General features: G+C 43.9%; 1 protein-coding gene across 1 annotated transcript; it reads left to right on the top strand.

Annotated features, from left to right (window-relative positions):
* The first annotated feature begins 1671 nt into the window (after positions 1–1671).
* On the top strand, positions 1672–24816 carry LOC129454367 (E3 ubiquitin-protein ligase TRIM39). The gene is given in 6 exon segments (XM_073858867.1): positions 1672–2370; positions 2476–2571; positions 2664–2885; positions 7794–7935; positions 23935–23961; positions 24095–24816. Coding segments are annotated over 6 exon segments (1734 nt in total). The 3' UTR covers positions 24643–24816.
* The last annotated feature ends 498 nt before the right edge of the window (positions 24817–25314 follow it).

The raw sequence follows: 25314 nt of genomic DNA, 5'->3' as shown, positions 1-25314 counted from the left end.
TATGTGTACATAAAAATTTTCTGGCCTCTTACTGCTACCCGTCCCAACTTTCCCTGGAATGTGCAGCTCCCATGAAATGCAAAATGAGCCAATACTTGGCACGACACCCCAAAATACCTCACTTTCAACATCTGATATGTTATCTATATTGTACTGTGAATAAAATATAAGTTTATTAGATTTGTAAATTATTCCATTACTTTTTTACTCACAATTATTACAATGTCCCAACTTTTTCTGTTTTGGGGTTGTAGTTTGTCACACGTAAGATTAACATGAAGGGGATAACATTTTTTACCCTTAGTACAGAAGTCAAGTGTTTTGTTTTAGACAGGTATTATTGGTAATGCTTCAAGTAAAGGACTGTGTTAAAAGTACCTGCTGTAACGTTAAATTAACAAACTATTAATAAACCTACCACATGTTGCCAAGGCATAAGAGTTATAAACTAATATTTAATTAAGAGATTAGCTATTATTTTGACAAATGGCTTAAATACACTGTATACAGAAAACCATATCAGCACTGCTGCGGCAGGCCATCTTTTTTACCGTATTTTAGAGTGAGAAAGTTGTCAACACACACCAAACAAAACTTAAACAGAATCACATTTACATTAGCTCTGTATGTTAGAGAAAATGTGGGTGGGGCTATGACATCACCATGGCAAGTGACAGCTTTGAGTAAAAAAATGAAACCAAACTGACGATCTATAAGCTGCAAGTTTTAAACTCTTTCACTCTTTAAGAAAGAAGATATTTGAGACTTTTAAAGCCATACATGAACACATCTGAGACTCATTCACAGGTAACATGATGGAAATATATGAGAAATTTCTCTGAACAAGTTTCTAATATTAGTGTTCTGGTTCAGTAGAGTTTATGTCTAACTAGAACAAATTAGACACAGTCAGGTTAACTAGTTTAAATGTTAACAGAATGTTATTAAATGTAGACTATGTTATTTGTTATATTCTAAGTCAAAGTTTAGTGTCTTTAAAGCAACACTAAAGAGTTTTTGCTCTTTGCTCCCCCTACAGGTTGGAAAGGGAATTGTCCATTACCACTGTCGTAAATAATTTAGCCTACTGCAGCAAAGCTGGCTCTGATGGCATTGTAGGTCTGCCGTAATGCAAGTTTTTGTAGTTTTCACTCGAACTACAGGACCACGAGCCGACCGTTGGAAACTTCTTTAGTGCGGGTTTGGCCAATAGAGGGCTGCAAAGGGAATGTGAACATGCCGTTCACCATGTTTCGAGTGGATGAATGACTGAAACTTTTTTGGGAAATTTATTTTAAGGTAAAAAAAACTCTTTAGTGTTGCTTTAAGTCACATGACTTTTAAGAGTTAAAGAAACAAGAAGTACAGTTTGTGAACTCTAGACAGAATAAAAAAACATCAAATGAAAATAACATTAAACAAGAAAAATGATATATTTAACAAGACATAAGACATTGAAATTGTCTTCAAAATGTGGCATAGTTCAAACTGGTTGTGTTTTAACCCTTTAACTGCAATGAAATCATAAGACTTTTAATTAGATTTTAATGAAAGAAAAAATTATAGGTCATTAAACTAAACCCAGTTAACACAGATGAAGTGGGTGTCAGATGTGATGTTGTGATTTGTGTTGTGATTGTTTCCTCAAAAGATTTTAAGGGAAGATGAACAATGGCAGAATCTTTACCAACATCACCAAAACAAAGACAGACCGGAAGAAAAAATATAAATGAACATCCATGTATGTCAACAATCCAAAATTAATGAATATTTAAACTGTCAGTGATTAATGTTGATGATTTCTCTCTGTGTTTTTCAGCTTTGTCTGAAGAGCTTCGGTGTTGTGTGTGTCTGGATGTGTTCAGTGATCCAGTCAGCACTCCATGTGGACACAACTTCTGCAGGATCTGTCTGAAACAGTACTGGGACAACAGTCAGATCTACAGCTGTCCATACTGTAAAGAAACATTCAGTAAAAGACCAGAGCTCAAGATCAACACAACACTTAGAGAGGTTGCGCTGATCTTTAAGGAAAAGTCAAGTCAAGTTAAGTCTGACAAGATCAATCTAAGAAGATCTGATCTCATCGTCTGTGACGTCTGTGATGAAAGAAAAGCCCTGAAGTCCTGCCTGATGTGTCAGACATCTTACTGTAAAACTCATCTGGACCTTCATGAGAAAGTGACTTTAAAGAAACACAAATTGATGGATCCTGTGGAGAATCTAAAGGACTATATATGTGAGAAACATGAGAGACCTCTGGAGCTCTTCTGTAGAGATGATCAGACACGTGTTTGTGTGTTTTGTACTGATGGAGATCACAAGAATCACAACACTGTTTCTCTAGAGGAGGAGAGTAAAGAGAAGATGGTACGAGTTCATAACAACATATTAATACATGCTTTATTCATCTGTTATACATATTCAAACAACATGATCTTTTGTCAGAAGATGATCAAATGTGTCTGTCTATAGACTCAACTGATGAAGACACAGACAGACATTCAGCAGATGATCCAGAAGATGATCAAGAAGATTCAAGACATCAAACACTCAGCAGAACTCAGAAAAGTGAGTTGAAGATGTGAAATATTTGATGGATAATGTTTTGATTTGTCTTATAAATAAAGGTGATGAATTGTAATGAAAAACTGATTTCTCAGAGAAGCAGAGAGCAGGAGAAAGCAGCGAGTGTTGAGCTCTTCAGTGATCTGATCAGATCCATTGAGAGATGTCAGACTGAGCTGCTGGAGATGATGGAGGAGGAACAGAAACAGGATGAAGATCTCATTAAAGATCTGGAGCAAGAGATCACTGAGCTGAAGTGTAGAGACAGTGAGGTGGAGAAGATCACACACTGTGAAGATCATCTTCATCTTGTACAGGTCAATCTCCCCCTCTCTCTTTCTCTCTCTCGTTGGGCATGTGTGAGTGCATGAGGTGTGTGAGCATCTGAGTACGTGCTGCGGGTCGACTTTCTGTAAGTTTCTGACTTTTCTTACCCTTTAACTATCTCATAGGTTGTTTAAAGTTTGAAATCTAGTCTCTGCATTTTAAATTGCGTTAAAGATGGAGACAGACTCTGGTGTTTTTTTAAGTTTAACCACATGATATGGTTGTAAGTGCATGCTAGACGAGTTAATCACAGTTGAAGATTGTTTAAATCCTATTGGAAACAAATCTGCGCTGTTAATATCTTGTCAGCATTTAGGATGAATAAGGCTATTGTTGTGTTTGTAAAAGAGGATTTTATGGTTGAAGTTTTGATTGAGCGTGGGTTGATTGTAAGAGACGTTTGGCTAAAAAGGTGACGCTATCGTTTCAACAAGTTTCCTTTATTAAGATATCTAAGGCAGTGTTTTTAAACTGGAAATACAACAAATAAAGTTAAAACAGCCATAGAGTCCGTTCTCTTAATTCACCACTGTCAGCCATCTCGTCTTGAGATGCGGGCGCGAGCGGGGGAGGCTCGCGTTGTGGACCAAATATAAACACATGACACAGCTGCTCGCACCAGTCACGTGACTCGCGCTCTGCAGCTCATGCTGTATGAAAAAGACGCACGCGCATCAATTCGTAACTTTAGGGCCCGTTGTCTAACTAACTAAATTTGTTCTAGAGAAGTCTTTTTACAAATTACATAAAGGGCCGGATCAAATTACCTTGGGGTCCGGGTTTGGCCCGTGGGGGCCAATTGAATAGCCCTGGTCTATAGTGTAAACTTGATGTTTTATAGTTCTTTGGCTAACTATAGCATGGTTATGCATAACACTTGTTAGTGTAAACGCGCACGTGGTTTAATGTGTTCTAACAGCCACATGCCATCTCTCCGCCCATTTATGTAATCTGAGGTACTAAACACAATGTTTTACATAATTTCTGACCTCTAGCATGAACACATGGTGTACAGCGCTATTTTTAGCATTTCATTGATAAACTTATTTCAGCAATATCAGAAAAAGCTCTGACATATACACGGACAAAACATTGTGTAGCATGTTTACTTACAACACAAGCAGTGGACCCGTCATTTCTCCCGCTCATGTTTAAATGACAGGAGAGGGACTCGTCCACCGACCATCCCCTCAGTAATCTGGACAGAAGTGGTTGAAAGTGGACAAGAGATATGGATTTAAATATCAGGTGTAAACGTGATGTTTCTCTTTCGTCCACTTGTGATCTGATTGATGAAAACACATCTTAATACCAAGTGTAACAGCCCCTGGGATATTTTTCCTCGCGTCAATGATAAAGGAGTGTCTAAGCTACGTTTATGGTTGCTTATTGTATGTGATTCATAGCGGACATATTATGAAAATCTGACTTTTCCATGTTTAACATAAATCTGTGTGCTATGACGGATCACAGAGCAAAATATTAAATTGTTCATTATTTTTCATTGCTTTTGCTCTGTACTGGAAGCCATGTTAACCTTGACATGACACGGCCACTGTAAGAGTTAAAACACGCTCCCTTTAGAAATTAATATTCAGTTGGTTGTCATATAGAATTTCACCGCTAGATGGGAGTATATCCTACACAGTGTAGCTTTAAGAAGTGATGCTGAGCATTATTGTGTGGAAGAGCCTGTGTTCTTTAAAGGGGGGGTTTAATGGTATTTCAAGCATTCTGACTTATTAACACAGTTATAGAGTTGTTTCCTCATGCTAAACGTAGGCAAAGTGTCAAAAATGCAGTTGGGCGTGTTTCAGAGTATTTCTGTGCCAAATGCACTTCGCCAGGGTTCGTACAAGTTTCGGCTAATTTTTTTCGATTACGGTTCTAACTGACGTTTCAGGGGTTTTCGATACGTATCACTTCTTTATATGGGCTTCCGCCGGAAAACTTCCCCCGGAAAACCCCGCCCAGCCGTCAGTCAGCGGGAGACGCTAGAGCTTGCTAACAGCTTATCACGCCACTCAGCTTTGTTTAATTTCAAAAGTCAACAATGGCACAACAAGAAGTGTGTTTTTGGAGGTAAGGAGAAGACATCCAGCCTTATGGAAACAATGGATATAGTTTATTATCCGGATTAGGAGCGGAGTTTTGCGTGTGTGTTTGATGCGGTGGATTTTCAGAACCGGGTCATGACGAGTTACACGTGGTAAGTAAGACTTCTGTCTTATGTTGGAAATAGGCGCATGTATATTATATAAATGACACGAACATGTAGTGAATCATAAGTTAAAAAAGTGTTGTATAGTGTTGCATGACTCGTACTCGCTCCTCCCGTGTTATAACTCCTCCTTCTTCATTTTTTCGTACGTTATCGGAAAGATTCGATAAAGCTAATCTTTCTTTTATGAATCTGATTAAACTAAAGACTCTTCGGAGATATAAAGGATGTCATACTACTCTATAGGTACTCCGGATTAATATCAGAAATGCAGAAACAGCGTGTGTTACGTGAGCTTTAACCCTCTTATGCCGAGTTCAGACTGCATGATTTTCAAACTAGTCGGGTCACCTGTGGTTTCACACTGCGTGATTATATGGGGTAGCATTCAGTCGCTGCTGTTTCAGACTGCATGATGGATTGGCGACAGGGGTTTTCATACTGCATGACTTTACCGTAAGAAGAATCACCAATAACTTTGTCCCAGTCTGCAAACTACGTCTCACAACCAAACGCACGCTAGAAGTGACGCGAAGGAAACAACGCGAGGTCACGCATGCAAGACCGTAGTTCTCATGTGAGACTGGAATTATTATTAAAAATGGTAGCTTGCAAGAAGCTTACCATACAAATTGCATGTGCGCTCATTTGCAGCAGAAAGAAGACGAAATAAAGATTATGAAGGAGGAATTGTTTTGAGAGACTCCTCCCTGAACTTCTAGCTGCCCTGTATGTTGCTCTCTTATTGGCTGTAGGTATCGCCTTTGCTTTGCTTCGCCACATCAACCCACCGCTTTGCCACAACACCTGCTCTAACATCCATAAGAAAAGGGAACAATAATGAACCTGACGATTTCCACACTTCCCCAACAACGACGACTCCCTCCTTTCATCCTTCACGGCCCCGCACTCTTTCCGCTCGTTTTGCCGGATCAACGGGGCTCGCGGACTCTTCAGAACGACCGTGTTGTTGCGCCCATGGCGGAAGTGAGTTCGCCCGGAAATCGACCTCTCTTCTTGTGCATTTGGTGCCCTATTTGTATCTGTCCTCTTCACTGCATTGCCCAATCAGACTTTGCCACGTTAATCATACACACCTGTGACTGATAACACCCCATTTGGGTTGCCATGGGGAACCAGGAAGTGACGGGTGTTTCAAAATTTCGGTCCGGGCGGAACCTCTCCTCTCATTTTTTGGTTCCGCCCTAAAAGTCACTCTGTGACACTATTGTCAGTCAGAACACATTTCACATGGCATGATTTTGATTCGCCGACCAGTCCAGATATTTAGCATGCCAAATATCTCACGGGTGTCGGCGACTCGTCTGCGATTCTCTTAGAACGCATCTTTTATAATTCACACTGTGTGAATGTCACTTGATGCACGAGCATTGATTTGCCTGTGATTTCGGGCATTTGCTGCGATTTCTCGAAACCTGTCGACGAGTCAAAATCAGGTCTTAAATCGAGCAGTCTGAACTCTGCATTATTGAACTTCCAACAAACCATTTGATTAATAGATTTTTAAATGTTGGTGTCACCAAAATTGTTGATTTGATTTATTTACATACAGGTCAGTGGAGAACTACAAAATCTCATGCTGACCAGGTTGGGTTGAACTCTTTAAGAATTATAGAAGGTTTTGTCAGGGTATTTAAATCATTGCTTCATTTATCAATTAACTATTTTGTAAATCATGTTTTAAAAATTGTGTTCTTTTGCAGACTTTTCCACGGTTAAAATTGCTTCCCAAAATCTATGGAATTTATGAAAATATTGTTTGTGCATCCTTATTAAAGGGTTATGGTAAATAGGTTTTTGAATGTATTGAGAAAAAAATAGCGTATCATATAAAATTAAAACCTTATTCTATATATAATCAATTGAAAGGAAAAATTGACACTAAATGGAGATTTCATCTTTCAATACCTGATCAATTTTCTCCATCTTGGAGACTATTAAATATATAAACCTTCCATTCCTAAAATATGCAAAGACCTTCAGTGGAGGTTGATTCATTGAATTTTTGCTTCAAATCGGTTTATTGCGAATGTGAATTAGAATGTTACATCAAACTGTCCCTTTTATGGTGCCTCAGACACTGTTTTTTATTTGTTTTGTTATTGCTCCAGACTTGCATCTATTTTTGTATTATTAAGAGGAATAATTACAAGATTAGGTTTATTGTATACTAATAGCTTATTTATATTGGGACACCACTACAGTAGATCTACACAAGAGCAGTGTGTTCTTGCTAATTTTGTAATTGGTCAAGCTAAATTAACAATTCTGAAAACTCATAAAACAGAATGCAGGAAAAGATATCGGTTTAGTTTCCCTATTTAAGTCTTTAATGGAATCACAAATTGTTGTTGAATATACTTATTACAAGCATATTGACAATGTGCTCTTCTTTAATTGGAGATGGGTTGTCAAAGAAGCACTGGTTGTAGTAGGTGATTTTGGAGAGTTGATTTTTAATTGGAAATTTTTTAGTGGTGAAATGAATGTCTTCTGGTTTATTTTGTAAATGTGTGTACATGGTTATATGTAACATTTAACCTTGATCTAGTGTTGTGGATTAAAAGGTTTTTAAAAGTCAAAAGTCTCTCTCTCTCTCTCTCTCTCTCTCTCTCTCTAATGCTGATGTATTTTTCATCACTCCCTTCTGCTATAGATTGACCCATCATCCTTGTACAGAGCTCCAGACATGAAGAACTGGTCTGAGATCAGTATGAAGACTCATGTGAGTGTGGAGAGACTGAGGAGAGCTCTGACTCAATTACAGGAGACTCTCAATGAAAAACTCACTCAAACTGGTAGGTAAATATTAGTTACAAATGATTATTTGTATTGTTAAGTGTGCGCCAAACAGACTATAACATTACATTTGTTTCTCAGGTGGTGTTGTTTGTAATATAAGTCTATATAGATATGTGGATTGTTTTGTTTTTTCCTAGACACCTTCTTCAGTGTTAAAACATAAAAATCTAGTTGCAGAATTAGTATATCAATGGTATTTTGTGTGATGTATAGCGAACAGGGGTGCATTTCCTGAACAACGATGCAACTCGCTGCTGAACCAACATAGTACGATGCATAGTTTGAGAAACTAACTACCTTGTCACGACTGTTTCCCGAAAGCATAGTTACTTTGTCGCACATTCGTCGTTTAAAACATGTTGGTTTAAGAAGATAGTTGATGATGTCATGTGGAAGGTGAAGTACTAATTAATCTGTGCAAATCGATTTAATGTCAGATTATTGCTTTAAATAACATATATTGCATCGGAAGACTGATTTTGTTATCGTGATTTAGTTATCTGTTGTTTATTTTCCATATATTCAATTCACGCGCAAGTTCCCTCTTACGTCAATCTTCCCAGGGATTCCCCAGGTTCTTAAAGCTTGTATTACAGTGCACATGCGCAGTTCCCTTTCAGTCGGTCACTACGACGTCACGTCGTGACCGACGAATTGGGAATTGGGAACTCGCTTAGAGAGACCAATCTGCTTCGAATACTACTAAAACGCCAATGAACTTGGCATTGAGATATTTGCATAATGCTGGCGCCGCCCCGCCAGGTGCGTATATAAGGAGCACGTGCAAATAGGGAAATCAGCTTTTTATCGCTTCGAAAGCCGGCTTTATCTGACTGAGAAGCTACTCTCTGCTCTTCTGGGAACGGTTGCTGAAGTTGATTGACAAGCAGTACTAACACAGCGGACGCTCGCAGTATTCCACTGCTCTGCATATTTTTTGTTTTGAGTTTAGTGTGTGCGTTGCCTTTCCCTGTGCGCATCATCAGCTGAGCACCTAAAGAGTGATTTCCCTAAAAGAGTGATACGTGAGAGCTCTGTGTCTTTTTAAAGACAGCCACTCTCTCGTATATTCGGAGATCGGCGTCCTTTTCAGGATTGCTTTTCGTCCGTGCGATCTTGGATGTGAGAGGTATAAGGGTTCCAGTTTCGGTCACGAGCGCTGTCTTCATGCTTGGGCATCAAGCACTCTGAGGCTGCGCTCGTGGAGAGTTTTTGTTCTCTCTGTGAGAGCTTAACCCTCTTGGATTGCGGAGACGACTGACGTTTCTACGGGAATGCTGTCCGCGCCTTTGCAGTGCTGACACCGCCATGGTGCGGCTGTCAAGCGCTCGCATGACGCTCTTCGCATCACTACGCTGAGGAGGACGGAGGATGCGTCCTCCACCTACCGGCCTTTCATCCTCAGCCGGTTGAGGTTCCGGTGGAGACGGCAGAGTCGTGTTCTACGATTTCTGCCGATCCATTGGACCTCCTCCTGGTCCCGTTCACTTCTGCAGCATCAGAGGGGTGTCCAATTTCCTCCGAAGTGGAGTCGTTCCGGAGATGGCGGCCGTGCCCGCTCGAGCGGCGGAAACGGTAGAGTTGGAGAGGTTAACCCCTCTCCGCCCGAACCGTACCGCCCACGTGATTGGTTTTCGGAGCTGCTCGGGCCTCTCGGTCCTCTGCTCCTGTGCCTTTCTTCCCGACGGCACGAAGAGCTGACGTGATTTGCGGCCATCCGGCCGTTCAGCTTCAGCTTTCACCCCTCACCTCCCTCACCAATGGAGCCGCTAAGGGCAGGGACCCTTCAGTGGAGCGGGGGGTTGCGATGCAGCTGCGTTCCTGGAGGGACCACCCAACCCTTCCCTCCCGTGTTTGTAGACCGTCGTCCGGTTACGGGCGCTGTCCGTCAGGCATGCGGAGAGGCGGCTTCAGCCCTGCACGCAATAACGTTGCTACGGGTTCACCAAGGATTTACGAGGGAGGCCGCGACCTTCAGTCGTGCGATGTTCACGACAGTGGTTCAAGATCGCCACCTTTGGCTGTGTCTGGCTGACGGACGCAGGCGAGAACAACTTCTTGAATGCTCCTGTCTCACAGACCGGCCTCTTCGGCAAGGCCGTGGAGTCGTACAGCTCCGCTGCGCAGACTGAGGCGATCTCTGAGGTCATGCCCCGGCGAAGGAAAGCTGCCCTTGGTAAAAACCACCACGCCGGCTCCTCAGTCTGCCTCTCGCCGTCGGCGTCCTGCGGCGACCACCTCCGTTTCCCTCCTCGGACCCCATCTCGGCAGCGCGGGGGAACCGGTCGTCAGCAGCTCGCCCCGCCCGCTTAGCCGCTTCCTGTGAAATCGGGAGTTTAAGTGGCCAGTAAGCGGTCGACCCGGATTGGCAGAGGATCACTCTTCAGGAGACGGTGATTCGCTCCTTCCCCCGATAGAGGGTCGGGTGGAAAATTCTTGGTTTGCATATGTTCCACCGGCTGTTTAGCCGGTACCCACTAACCACACAGAGTGCATTCCTCTTCCCTCTCCAGGTCTCCAGAGGATCGAGAGAGCCGTGAGCGGGCACACACCAGCTCACCCTACCTCTCCTCTATCGCCAGCGGGTGTTCTGAGGAGTCCGAGCCCTCCACTCAGGAGACCGGACCACCAGCACCCTCATCGGAGTCTGCGCTCTCCGCAGAGGATACCAGACGACCGTCACCTTCAGCGGGCTCAGGTCAGTGTCACACACACATACTGTAGATGCTTATGCTGTCACAGCAGACGCACCGACAGTCTCACCTGTCTCGCTTCGCTGCCCCACCGCGGGTACTTTGGTAGTGTTGTTAATTCTCCTCGTACGGTGCCTGGGTGCTTGGCTTCAGTTCCCAGCCCGTCGTTGAGTTTTACGCACGATCCGCCTCGGTTACGAAATACAATTACCGGCACAACCCCAAAATTCTCGGGCTTTCGTTTCACTATAGTGAAAGTGTCCGATGCACATGTACTGCGTGCATAAGTCGATGTCCTGCTGGCGAAGGATGTTCGAGCCGGTCCCTCTTACCGAGATGATGATATGATGATAGGGTTTTTCCAGCCTTTATCTCATAGTACCCAAAATACGCGGTGGGTTACGATCGATTTGATTTACGCACCGGCTCTACAAAGGTGGTCTTTTTTTGGATGATAACGCCGAGGCTCGTATTTCAATATTCAGATCGCTTGCAGCCTTAGACCTGTAAGACGTGTACTTTTTGTGTCCATCTCCCCTCGCTTTAGACCGTTTTTTCGCTCTGCGTCGTGGGGTGGGCATATTAATATTAAGTACACCATTCGAGCTGTCTCTCTCTCTCCGTGTCTCCATGAAAGTGCTAGTCACGGCATTTAAATATCAGAGAGAGAGTGTTGTTCGCATTCTGCTTTATTTACGTCGACTTATAATAGCCCGTTCTTGGCAGACGTGCGTGAACACAGAGAGTTAATGCTTCGGCATCTCGCTCGTTTTAGTCATCAGGTCGACTGGGAAAGAGCAACTTTGCCCCGTGCAGAGGATCCTTTTCTCAGTATGGAATTAGACTCGATCAACTAATTGGCGTGTTTTACAAGAGCGCGCAACTAGTCAGTTCTGACTTGCCTCGGTTTAATTCGAGGGAAGTACGCGGTCCCTCTGAAACAATTTCAGAAGCTCCTGGACATATGACAGCATGCTGCAGCTGTGACACTGCTCGAGCTGCGTCATATGAGACCGCTTCAGCGTTGGCTTTACGATCGAGTCTCGAGGAGAGCGTGGCGCACCGGCATACATTGTGTAAACACTACACCTGCGTGTCATTTTAAATTTCCCCGTAGTAGACCCAGCATTTCTGATAGCAAGATATGCCTCTGAGGGGTCTCCTGGCATTCTGTAGCATGCGATGCCCTAAGCACGGGATGTTCAGCCACGTATGACGGGCTTGCAGTCTCTGGGGTGTGCATAGCACCCCAACTGCCGCGAGCGGTGCGCTGTATATCTGGGACTTGTACGCTCCGCTATGGAGATGCGAGGGAAGGATGTATTTGTCGACACCGATAACATTGCGACTGTTGCGTTATTTACCGTTAAGGCGGTTTTGCGCTCTCGTCACCTGTCGCATCTCGCTCGTCATCTCCTCCTTTGGAGTCAGAAGCATCTGAGGTCCCTTCGTGCCATTTACATCCCAGGATCGCTCAATACAGCGGTACGCGCTTCCCGAGCTGCGCCCCCGGCGAATGGCGACTCCACCCCCAGACGGTCCAGCTAATTTGGAAGAAGTTCGGTTGTGCGTAGATAGATCTGTTTGCGTCGCCGGACGATACCCACTGTCGCCTATTTTATTCACTAACCGAGGGCAGCCTCGGCGTGGATGATTTGGCACACAGCTGGCCGCGGGGGGTGCGTAAATACGCATTCCTTCCAGTGAGCTTTATTGCGCAGACACTGTGCAAAGTCAGGCAGGACGAGGAGAGCCTTTTATTAATCGTCCGTACTGGACGACCAAGAATTGGTTTTCATAGTTAATGGTCCTCGCGACAGCCCTCCCTGGCGGATTCCCCTGAGGAAGGACTTTCTTTCTTAGGAAGGGGCACATTTGGCACTCGCGTTCCGACCTGTCCATGTATGGTCGTTGAGCGCGCGCAAGGTTTAGGTGATTTATCGCAAGCGGTATCTAACACCATCGACGCGGTTCGAGCACCGTCCACAGGACGGGCCTACGCGCTTAATGAAACCTTTTCGTCACCCGGTGCTCTTCGCAACGCGAGGACCCAGAGAATGCCCTTTAACATTATGCTTTTATATCTTTAACATGGGTTAGATGGTAGGCTGTCCCTCCGCCTTTAAAGTTGATATCGCCGCTATTTCTGCTCATCAGTCACTTATTTACGGCAGATCAGTTGGCCAGCATGATTTAATTATTACATTTTAAGAGGCGCTCGCAGGCTAAACCCCTCGCGCCCTCCCTCTTTCCTCCTGAGACCTGTCCATGGTGCTGAAGCCTTTAGGTCTCCGATTTTAGCCTTTGCAATTTGCGAGTCTGAAGTTTTTTATCTATGAAAACTCTGACCCTGCTAGCATTGGCCTCCATGAAGAGAGTAGGGGATTTACATGCATTCTCTGTTGACGATTCGTGCTTTTAGTTTGGTCCTGCTGTCTCACTTAAGACCCAGACCAGGCTACGTGCCCAAAGTTCCCACCACTCCCTTCAGAGATAAGGTGGTGAGCTTGCAAGCATTGCCTTTGGAGCAGGCAAACCCAACCGAGGCTTTGTTGTGCCCCGTACGCGCACTGCGATTCTACGTGGACCACACGCAAAGCTTCAGGACCTCGGACCAGCTCTTTGTTTGTTATGGTGGTCAGCAGAAAGGGAAAGCTGTCACTAAGCAGAGGATGTCTCATTGGATAGTTGATACTATCGCCCTAGCTTACAATTTGCAGGGCATTCCTTGCCCCTTTAATTTGAGAGCGCACTCTACACGGAGTGTTGCCTCATCTTGGGCTCTCGCTCGTGGTTCCTCGCTAACAGACATCTGTAGAGCTGCTGGTTGGGCGACACCTAATACGTTCATTAGATTTTACAATGTTCGTATCGAGCCTGTATCCTCTCGTGTTCTTTCCTCACCAGGGAGGGCACGGAGAGCAGACTCGCAAGTCGGCTTGCAGCCTCCGACTGAGGCTCCAAATTGAGTTTTCAGTATGGAAGGCTAACAGAGCAAAATGCATAATGGTTTGATTTGCTCTCTCCACTGCCTTGACAGCCTTTGTTGCGGAGCATTGGCTGTCAGCCTTTCACTAGCTGTATTCTTACGAACCTACGTGTTTGGCTTGGGCCCCACATTGCGTCCCAACGGGTTCCTTTGTGAGTATTATTCCGTGGGGTTAATCCTACTAGCCCACGTTTCCCTTAGCAGAGCACTGCTTTGCTTACACAGCCACGGCTGTCATTCTCCTCAACTACGGTTGACTTTCGCCCACTATTAGCCCTTAACGGGGCGGTGGCTTCCGCAGCGTCCCTATACCGCTCAGATAGGGCGCTTCCCAGTCGCTGGCACTACTGTGGGGTTAAAGGAACATCTAGTGCCCGGCCTTCTGCCTTATCTTTCTCCATTTCCCGAGGGAACTTGGAGGGTTTTTTGCAGACACTGGAAGAGGTCAGCCCCTAGTGGCGTTTTGGTAGGGATTCCCAATTCGTCGGTCACGTCCCGTTGCCACAGGTGCTGCCACCTGCTGTTACGGCCGGTCACCTTTCCGGCTTTCTCAGCGAACAGAAGCTGATTTCCCTATTTGCACGTGCTCCTTATATACGCACCTGGCGGGGCGGCGCCAGCATTATGCAAATATCTCAATGCCAAGTTCATTGGCGTTTTAGTAGTATTCGAAGCAGATTGGTCTCTCTAAGCGAGTTCCCAATTCCCAATTCGTCGGTCACGACGTGACGTCTCCGTTCCCTCCTTCAGGGAACGAGGGTTACATCCGTAACCGAGACGTTTTCAAATGTGGCGCTTTAATTCTGTTTACAAACTTAAAGACGTAAAATAAAATTTTAATATATTTAGAATTATGTATATAGAATGTACTACATGTTTTTTTGTTTATTTTATTCAAAACCATGATCAACGTAAGTCTATATATTATAATAACAAGGAACGATGCTTCTAACAACAGGTAAAGAGCTGTCGTTCAAACCACACAAGTTTGCGATGCAGCTTGCGAATGTTTGTTTGAACTGTGGTTTTGGGAAACACCAAATCATTGAACTTTGTCAGTAACGACGAAGGCTAATGATGCTTTCGGGGAAAGCACCCCAGGTTAGGTGTTTTTCAGAACATTTTTTATTATTTAAAGTCACAAACCTTTATGAGAGATGTCGTTACAGAACTCAGGGACAATATGTGCTGTTTATGGTTGTACATATAACCGGAATAAACTAAGTCAGTGGCTTAAACGTGAGTGTTTTGTACATAAGCCTATAACTAAATCGAAGTGTTCCTGCTAATGACTGTACAGTTTCCATCACCTCCCAAAAGATAAAGAATCAAAGAATATGGCTAAAAAACTTAAACTTAAACACACCCCCAAAACACTTTTTGTGTGCTCGTTTCACTTCATGGATAAGAAGCCAACACAGGATAACCCGTACCAAACCATCTACTGCGGAGGGTACTGTAATGACTGAGCCAGATCAGACACACAATTACTTCTTATATTTAACAAATATAACTGCAGACTCTAACCCAACAAGCAGGCTAGGCACTGGGGTCTGTAAAACTACCCCCAAACACTTCAAAACAGAAGAGACCTCTCGTGATTATGGCAACACATCAAGATTAAAGTATTATGATCACAAAAGAATGTGGGAGATTTTGAGACAAAGAAACTTTCTATTTAGTCATGCATGTTTTCACTTATAAATGTATAAGGGAAATGTCTTAATCAACTATTTCTAATCTCATCATGGGTTATGTTCTTGGTGTTTATGTTATATCAATATATTAACTGAAACTAGTTTAAATGAATGTTTAGTATTACTTGATTAATCCAAATCATATCTAGACCTTGTTTGGTATTATGTGTTTCATTTTTGATTTCCTGAATGATAATATGCTTTATGTTTAGGAAACTCTTCTTCATAATAATATTATGAAACTTTTAAACTTTCCACCTCAACATCCAATTGAATTCCATATGCAAAACAGCATGTTGGAAGACAAAGACAGTTAACTTTCCCTCTAAAAGTATGACCTCTGATTGGGTCAGACACCTCTTTAGAGGTGTGACCTCTTCACATCTTAAAAAACCCCTACCTAACAACATACTCAGGTTTTTTATGTGAGATGTTATGATATTGTTTTTTTCCCTTTTCTCCCCATCTCATTTACTCGGTTGTTAGTCTATTAGCGCTCCCTTTAGCTGTTCCTCATTCTCTCATTCCCTCACCTGCTCACTATCCTCTGTGATTTTCCTCCCTATATCTAGTTCTCTCGTTTTCCTCTCCGCTGTCGGAAAATTGTTTAACCCTCAGGTTGTGTTTAAGTTTCATACTGCTAGATGCGGAGCCGCGTTCCTGTCCTGTACTGCAGCCCGTCACAGCCACAGCACCAGATTGTTACGGACCCGGCCAAGTCCTTGTTATACTTGGCTTTGTTAAGCAGCCAAAGTGGTCCTGCTTGTTTTCTTTAGAGACTGTGACTTCATCTAAGTTATTCAACTTGTGTGGTCTTGCCTTTGTTCATTAAGAGTTTTTGGCATTTTCTAAATTTGACTGTCTGTGGTTACCTGCTATTTTGCTTTTGGTCCTCTTTGTTCTCCGTGACAGAATAATCCGACCAAACTATATGAATCCCGTGGAGGAGAATCCTTTCCAGGCTGCCATGGAGCTCCAGGGTGCCATGGTGGACAGGCACGATGAGGAACTTTCTGCCACTCGTCATGCAGTTGATTCCCTCGCTGCCCAGGTTACCGATCTCGCCAAGCAGTTCCACCTTCTCGGTATGGAGGCCTCTCCCTCGAGACACCCGGATGCTCCGGAGCCGTGTTAACAATCCCCCGTGCTACTCCGGTGAGCAGACTGAGTGTTTATCATTTTTGACTCAATGCGAAGTTGTTTTCTCGCTTCAGCCTGCCACATATGCCAAGGATCGATCCCGGATCGCCTACATCATTTCGCTTCTCAAGGGATGGGCTCGAGAGTGGGGAACTGCTGTGTGGAATACTGACACCGATTGTCTGGTTCAGTATGCCCTGTTTAAGGAGGAGATGTTGCGGGTCTTTGACGGATCCGTTCATGGTCCTCAGGCCTCTCGCCTGTTGTCTAGCCTCCGTCAGGGGAGACGCTCGGTGGCAGACTTTTCTGTGGAGTTTCGCACGTTATCCACCTCCTGTGGTTGGAATGAGCCGGCGCTTGTGGCGCGCTTCGTCGAGGGTCTTAATGCCGACGTCAAGGATCAGGTACTGGCTCGTGATGTTCCCTCCCGCCTTGATCCTCTCATCGACATGGCGCTTCTCTTGGAGAAGCGCTTAGAGCTGCGTCGGAGAATGCGTCATGTGGAGACGTCACTCTCTTCTCCTCCTGCCGTCAGCCCCTCTTCCACCGCCATTCCTGATTCGGAGCCTATGCGACTAGGCGGGATTCGCCTATCTGCTGCCGAACACAAAGTAAAGTGATGATTTGTGATTGGTGATAGAGGAACTGTCACAATCAAATAAACCAAATGAGTAGTTTATATTAAACTAAAGCAACAGATAATGTGTATGTCAAGACCATATAATTATATTTCGTATATATTGTTTATAGATGTCAAATATCAATTGACTTTTTTCTCTTTTATTAAAACCTGTCACCGCAAACATCACGCAGGCTTGTACTGCTTGCAAACATGCACACGCGAGTGATGGTTGATTAAAATTGCTGTTTTCTGAGGGTATCTGCGTGCGTGGAATCCGGGCAGGTCTCTGCTTTTCATTCAGACCTTGACGCTTTGTGTGTTCGACTGGTGCGGAGCTGACTGATCGGCGTATGACATCAGAGTTCCGCGAGAGCAAAGGTAAAGGCGGACCCTTTTGTAACATTTCGACTTGCTCTCGCGGTACTCTGATGTCCTCGCTGCCGAACTTCCTGCGCAACGCCACATAATGTGAAATGCTCTTTGACTCTTTGCAGCAAAGTACCAGCAACATGAGAAGTGGTGGCACGCCAAAAGACAGTAAAGGTACGCTAAAATATAAAAGTGTCAGTACTGCGAGCACTGGTTTAGCTACTTACATCGTGAAAATGGATGTGTGGCGTGAGAATGGGGTCAATTGCGTGGGTCTCACTGCAACATTAAACAATAACATTCATGTAAAAATAATGTATTTATGCCACTTTTCTGTAATGGTAGGTGCATCATAGCAACACGAAATAACCATTTTATGACCCTAACGAACACAAACACGCACTTGTTCGGCTTGCCGTCCGTCTACAACATAGCACTTCCGCCGTCCGTCATGGCGTTCATAATTCGCGCGAGTAGAGCGTGACGTCACGTGCAAGGGGTCTATAAACGCAATGTGCAAACATCTATTTGTGGTGGCCAATTTTAATTTTGTGGCGGACTGATGAATAAATAAATGTGTGGGAATGTACAAGGACGCTCTCACTTGTATGATGTCACAGCCGTATGCAGCGCAAATTTAACGACACGCCTATAATTCCTCCCACTGCGAAGTGATACTAAACTCAATGGAAAAGCTAACCACGCCAAAGTGAGGTGAGCTGACCCGACCCAAACTAAACTAAACCGTGGGGTACTATGCAATGGAAAAGCGCCATAAAGTGTTTAGTGTCCGCTGTTTCTCCCATTTCCTCTGTTTCTGTGTTTCCAGGAGGAACCGGCTGATTTGTCGAGGGATCCTGAGGAATACTTCGATTTGCGAGCGGTCTTCAGTCGTTCCCGGGCTGCTTCTCTTCCTCTGCCCCGTCCCTATGATTGTAGCATCGAGCTTCTCCCGGGCACTACGCCCCCGGGGAAGATTTTACTCTCCTCCTCCCCTGCTGGTGGGGGGTTCTTTTTGTGAAGAAAGATGGTTCATTACGCCCCTGCATAGATTACAGAGGTCTTAATGATATAACTATTAAGAACCGCTATCTGCTTCCTCTTATGTCATCTGCCTTTGAAATCCTGCAGGGGCGCAATTCTTCACAAAACTGGACCTTCGTAACGCCTATCACCTAGTACGCATCAAGGAGGGGGACGAATGGAAAACTGCTTTTAAAACCCCTCTCGGTCATTTTGAATACCGGGTCCTCCCCTTCGGCCTAGTCAATGGCCCCTCTGTGTTTCAAGCCCTGGTCAATGACGTTCTCAGAGACATGTTAATATTTTCCTTTTCGTTTATAATGATGACATTCTAATTTTTTCTCCCTTTCTCCAAGTGCATGTGCAACACATTCGCCAGGTCCTTCAGCATCTCCTTGAGAATAGGTTATTCGTCAAGGCTGAGAAATGTTTGTTTCACGCGCGCTCTGTCACCTTTCTTGGCTCTGTTCTCCTCAGGGAATTAGTATGGATCTTACTAAGGTTCATGTTGTCGCTGATTGGCCCACACCTGACTCTCGTGTCTCGCTGCAGCGGTTCTTAGGGTTCGCTAATTTTTACCGTCGGTTTAGTAGGAACTTCAGTCAGGTGGTGGCTCCCCTCACTGCGCTCACTTCCACTAAGACACGTTTTATTTGGTGCGACGCCGCCCAGACAACTTTTGACCGCCTCAAATCACTCTTCTCTTCTGCCCCCATTCTTATTTTCCCCGACGTCTCTAGAGAGGTTATCGTAGAGGTGGACGCCTCCAAGGTGGGAGTAGGGGCTATACTCTTCCAGCGCTCGCCCGTTGACGGGAGGATACACCCTTGCACCTTTTTCTCCCACCGTCTATTGCCGGCCGAGCGCAATTACGACATGGGGGATTGCAAGCTTCTGGCCATTCGTCTCGCGCTAGGGGAATGGCGTCACTGGCTTGAGGGGTCGTCAGTACCGTTTGTCGTCTGGACTGAACAGCGTAATCTCGAGTACATTAATTCGGCTAAGAGACTCAACGCTTGTCAGGCTGTTGGTCTCTTTTCTTTGTGCGCTTTGATTTCACCATTTCCTATCGCCCCAGTTCCAAGAATGTAAAACCTGATGCTCTCTCTCGCCAGTTCGCTCCCCCAGATTTTGTTCCCGCCATGGAGGGTATTATTTCTCTGCAAATGGTGGTGGGTGCAGCGATCTGGGGAATCGAACGTCTGGAATCGAACGCGCTCTCTCTCATTCTGTCACGCCGTGTCTCTGCCCTAGGGGCTTACTTTTTGTCCCGCCCTCTGCTCGCCACGCCGTTCTTTAGTGGGGGCATTCCTCCAAATTGTTTGCTCATTCGGGAGTCAGGGGTACGATTGCCTCGGTCTCTCAGAGATTTTAGTGGCCCACTCAAGAACACGACGTCCGCCGCTATATCGCCTCTTGCTCTGTTTGCGCTCAGACTATGACAAGTAACCGGCCCCCCTCTGGTCTTCTCAGACCATTACCTATTCCGTCACGACCGTGGGCTCAGATAGCTCTTGATTTCATTACGGGCTCCCTCGGTCCAGAGGTAGAACTGTAATTCTCACAGTAATCAATCACTTTTCTAAAGCCGCTCGGTTTATCCCTCTTCCAAAGCTTCCCTCCGCAAGAGAGACTGCCCAGATTGTTGTTGATCATATTCTTAAGTTCCACGGTCTCCAAGAGAATGTTGTGTCGGATAGGGGTCCGCAGTTCTCCTCCATGTTTTGGAAGGAGTTTTGCCGCCTCATCGGTGCCTCTGCCAGTCTTTCCTTTAGTTTTCATCTGCAGACGAATGGTCAGGCTGAACACGCTAATCAGACTAAGGGGGGCATCTTATGCAGTCTCGCTTTTCGCAACCCCGTTTCTTGGTCCGAGCAGCTCCCGTGGGCAAAATATGCTTATAATTCCGCCCCCTCTTCTGCCACCGGGTTGTCGCCTTTTTAGTGCAATGAAGATTCTCAGTCCTGTCTCTGTTAGACTTCAGTTGCCATCTGACCTTTGCTACGTTCATCCGGTGTTTCATGTCCCTTGTCTCAAGCCTGTCATTCGCCCCCCCCCCGGTCCTGTTTCTTCCCCTATCCGCATTGAGGGTTCCCCTGTCTATTGTGTCAATAGACTCCTTGACGTCCGTCCCCGGGGTCGCTGCCATCAGTTTCTTGTTGACTGTGAAGGGTATGGTCCGGAGGAGAGATGCTGGATTCTTGCTCGCTTATTAATGACTTTTATCGCTCTCGCGAGCCCTCCTCCTTAGGTGCTCCAGGTGGCGCGCTCTGAGGGTGGGGGTACTGTTATGATATTGGGTTTTTCCCTTTTCTCCCCATCCCAGTTAATCGCTTGTTAGTCTATAAGTGCTCCCTTCAGCTGTTCCTCATTCTCTCATTCCCTCACCTGCTCGCTATCCTCTGTGATTTGACTGCCTATATCTAGCTCTCTCTTTTTCTCCTCCGCTGTCAGATTATTGTTTAACTGTCACATTGTGTTTAAGTTTCATACTGCTAGATACGAAGCCGTGCTCCTGTCCTGTCCTGTCGTGTACTGCTGTTTATTATAATTACTTACTGTCTGTTACCCAGTTTGTTCTCTGTCCAGTTTACCTGCCGAGGAGAGTAGCGGAAGGAATCGAGGTTGCACTAGCGCACCAGTTATTCCCCTCTGTCTCTCGAGCCCGTTCCTGCGGCAGCAGCCCGTCACAGCCACAGCACAAGATTGTTATGGACCCGGCCAAGTCCTTGTGATACTTGCCTTTGTTAAGCGGCCAAAGCGGTCCTGTTTGTTTTCTTTAGAGACTGTGACCTCATCTAAGCTATTCGACCTGTGCGCTCTTGCATTTGTTCATTAAAGCTGCGGTCGGCAACTTATTTGATCATATTTTTTGATCATATTCTCTGAAACCAACACTATGCTCCGATAGAACAACATAAATTAGACTGTTTAAGAAAAAACCCACGCTTCTAGCTCCACCTGGAGCCTGTTATTTGTTTTGCAAAAATCCACCGCTCCCGATTCATGTTGTCCAATCAGCGCAGGCTGGTTCATTTGGTCCAATCAGCGCAGGGCTGTGTAAAATCTGCCTGTCAATCACAGTACCTGCACGCGCCACAGATCCCCATCCCCTTCACGCGCATTACAATATCACGTGCATCCGCCTGAATTCATAGGTGTTTTGGTTTGAACAGCGTGATGGCGGAGAGAACTTTCATTAACAAACTTCCGATTTATCGGTTAACAACTAGAGCTAGGAAAACAACCAATGAAAAAAGTAAACAAAATAGAAAGCGACTGTGACCGTAATAAAACTAGGATCAATATCGGACCGGCATTTGAAAGGAATCTACGAGATTTCAAGCTGGATGCAGAGCTTGCCACATGTCTTCTCAACAGGTAATTGTGCTTTATCAACCATTGATTGTATTTTGGAGTGTTATGTAAGTAATCTAAGTATTCTTGCTAAGTATGCGTTCACATTAATACTTTTGCACACGCGCTGATGAGAACGAGCTCTGAGGGAGGTTGCTCGGAGGTAGTGGGGGAGGGACATGAAATTGTAAACATTTGGAAACTGCTCAATCCTCCAGAGTTGCCGACGGCAGCTTTAAGAGTTTTTGGCAATTTCTAAGTTTGACTGTCTGTGCAGCTCTGCCCGTTATTTTCATTAAAGAAAGGCTTACCTGCTATTTTGCCTTTAGTCCTCTTTGTTCTCAGTGACAAGATGGAGTTCTGAGGAGATGGGAGATGTTCTGAGTTCTTAAGTGAGATGTTGTTCTGAGTTGGGAGTTGTTATCCAAGTTCTTATCTGAGTTCTGTGTGTGGAGCACACACGTCCACGTCTCTTAAGTTTTTCTTTCTGGATACATTTGAGTCCTTTCAGGACTCTCATCAGAATAAGGATGCGAAACTAGACATTTCCAGCGTACCTCTAAGTTTGTGCCAGGCCTAGGCCTTGTCTTTTTATTTACGAAGGATCATCTGCATCAAGCTGGTTTTCTCTCTCATCAATCCTTTCAACCAAGATCAGCCTCACCAAACTACATCAGGACACTTTCTTTTAGTGGGCAAGACATCAAGTATCATACTTAATCTTATTCACTGATGCATCACACATCATTATCCCCTTTTAACTAAGGGGCATTCGCATTAAGTAACTGATGCTTTGATCTGCTGAATTACAAATACAGCCATAACTTCATGCTTTATTCTTTTCTTTACTTAAACCTTTACCTTCTTCTAATGCTGAACTGTATGTATGTGTGCGTGTTTGTATGTTTAGAGTAGTATGTGTTTAGTTAGTCAATAAAGTTTGATTTGTATCACACATGATGTTGTTTGTAGTTCATGCTCATAATCTGGAATCACTTATCATTAAAGGTATCGCTACCTGCTTTTAAAGCTGTTGGATCATTTTTAGGATATTCATCTCCTTAGCCAAGAGAGCCAAATCCTAAAATAATCTATAGTGTCTGACTAAACATTCGCTGGATGAGTGTTGGGCAGACACCCAAGACCTTTATTTGATCCACATACTTATAATTGATTACAATCCATTGTAAGTACTTTACATTTGAGCTTATGTTTGTTTCCCTTAATTGGGATGGTGGAGAATGTTTTAAAATATTAATAATTAATATCATTAATTATTAACTATCATAAGCCCCTCCTTTAAAATCGCTACAGTACTGTTATTTCACACTTTTTTATTTTGTTGAGGTTGTGTTCCCACATCTTTGACATTAGCAAGTTTGGATCGCTATATCTTTAGTGACTGTCAACTAATGTTTACTTTGAACCGAAAGACGTGCCCACTTTTGACGCAGGAAACTTGTTGATACATTTTTATAATCTGAAAAACCTTTTTTCACCTTAAAGGTCCCGTTTTTTGTGTTTTTAAAGCTCTTTAGTGTGTTTACAATGTGCAATATAACATGTGTTCATATTTCATGTGTAAAAAACGCAGTATTTTTCACACAATTTACTTATTTCTATAGCACTGTTTTCACTGTCTTAAAAACAAGCTGAAGTCTCTCCTTCAGAAATACATGACGAGTTCTGATTGTCTAGCTTGTTTAGTGTGTTGTGATTTAACAGCAGCTTAACTTAGCAGTGCCGTTTGAGCCAAAGCTGGTCACTGTCATATTCCTGTGGGCGGAGTTTAGTCAAAAAAATTCAAAAAGTTTTATTGACGTCATTAAATCACCAAGTAGAGGGCTGTAGTCCAAACCAGCCATTCACTGTAGGCTTTGAAAGGGGACTTCTGTTAAAGAAAATATATCGCCTGGCAGTGAACTTTGAGCCTTATTATTTTACAGGTATTATTCATGCTATTGTAGCAACATTACACACTAACTAGGGTTTAAAAAAAGGGATCAGAAAGAACATGACCTTTAAATAACCATTGTTCATTGTCAATGTTTTTATGTTTTTCCCCTTAACTCTTGCTGATGTTTTATTGTGATTTGTATTGACAGTGATGATGAAGATGCAGCAGTATGCAGGTACAATGTGTGATCTACACTCTTCTCTCACATTCACTAACAATAATACTTTACATACACAAACTCATCTCTACTATTATAAACACATCAACATCTTTATATTGTCATTCATATTCTCTCATCTCTCTCTCAGTGGATGTGACTCTGGATCCTGATACAGCTCATCCAGATCTCATCCTGTCTGAAGATGGAAAACAAGTGAGAGATGGAGACATTATACATAAACTTCCAGATAATCCAGAGAGATTTGATTCGTGTGTCAGTGTCCTGGGAAAAGAGGGATTCACTTCAGGGAGATTTTATTTTGAGGTTCAGGTGAAGGACAAAACTAACTGGACTTTAGGAGTGGCCAGAGAATCTATTAACAGAAAGGGAAAGATCCTGCTGTCTCCTCAGAATGGATTCTGGAATGTGTGGCTGAGGAATGAGAATGAATATAAAGCTCTTGCTGGTCCTCCTGTCTCTCTGTGTCTGAAAGTGAAACCACAGAAGGTCGGGGTGTTTGTGGATTATGATAAGGGTTTGGTTTGTTTTTATGATGTAGAGTCCAGGTCTCATATCTACTCTTATACTGATCAAACTTTCACTGGAAAACTCTTTCCTTACTTCAGTCCATATCTTAATGATGGTGGTAAAAATTCAGCTCCTCTGATCATCTCACCTGTTCATTACAACAAATGAATTCACATCCAGAATATAAAATACTGAATGAAACTTTATAAATATGAATGATAAATATATAATATATCTTTACATATCTGTAGCAATAATAGAATTGTAATTTGTAACTTTTGGTGAATTTTCTTTTTAAATTCTTTATTATATTGCACTTGTAACCTCACTGGTTGTTTCTGACAGATACAAAAGAAAGCGAACATTTTCCTATTAATGTGTTGTGATTTGTATAGTCACACCGTGTACAAGTACAAAGGTGATATGAGACACAGCTGTCTTTTGACAGTGTACATACTGGGAACTGTGTTCTCGGAGGGCGAAGCACTGCTGCTTGGGCATAGTGATTGGCTCACAGCACCCGAGAAGCCCCTGGTGAGGAGCAGAGAGTTCTGTCAGAGTTGTGCAAATCACTCCGCCCAAGTAGCAGTGCTTCGCCTTCTGAGAATATAGTTCCCAGTATGTATACTGTTAAAAGATCGCTGTGATTTCATAATCCATGCATTTTCGTAGCAAAAATCACATCTATCTTAGCAGAATGTTAAAATGTTTTGCATTTACTTCACACACGCAGCCATGTCCCATGTTTCCATAGGAATGTTAGGAAGTAACCTAATTATGTGACGTGAACATCATTCAAAAGCTGGAAGTTCCCGCAATTTCATCACATAAAATTGCATA

The sequence above is a fragment of the Misgurnus anguillicaudatus genome, chromosome 21, assembly GCF_027580225.2.
Source record: "Misgurnus anguillicaudatus chromosome 21, ASM2758022v2, whole genome shotgun sequence".
Classification (NCBI taxonomy): domain Eukaryota; kingdom Metazoa; phylum Chordata; class Actinopteri; order Cypriniformes; family Cobitidae; genus Misgurnus; species Misgurnus anguillicaudatus.
The sequence above is the reverse complement of the archived record's forward strand: the minus strand, read 5'-3'. Positions and strand labels throughout refer to the sequence as shown.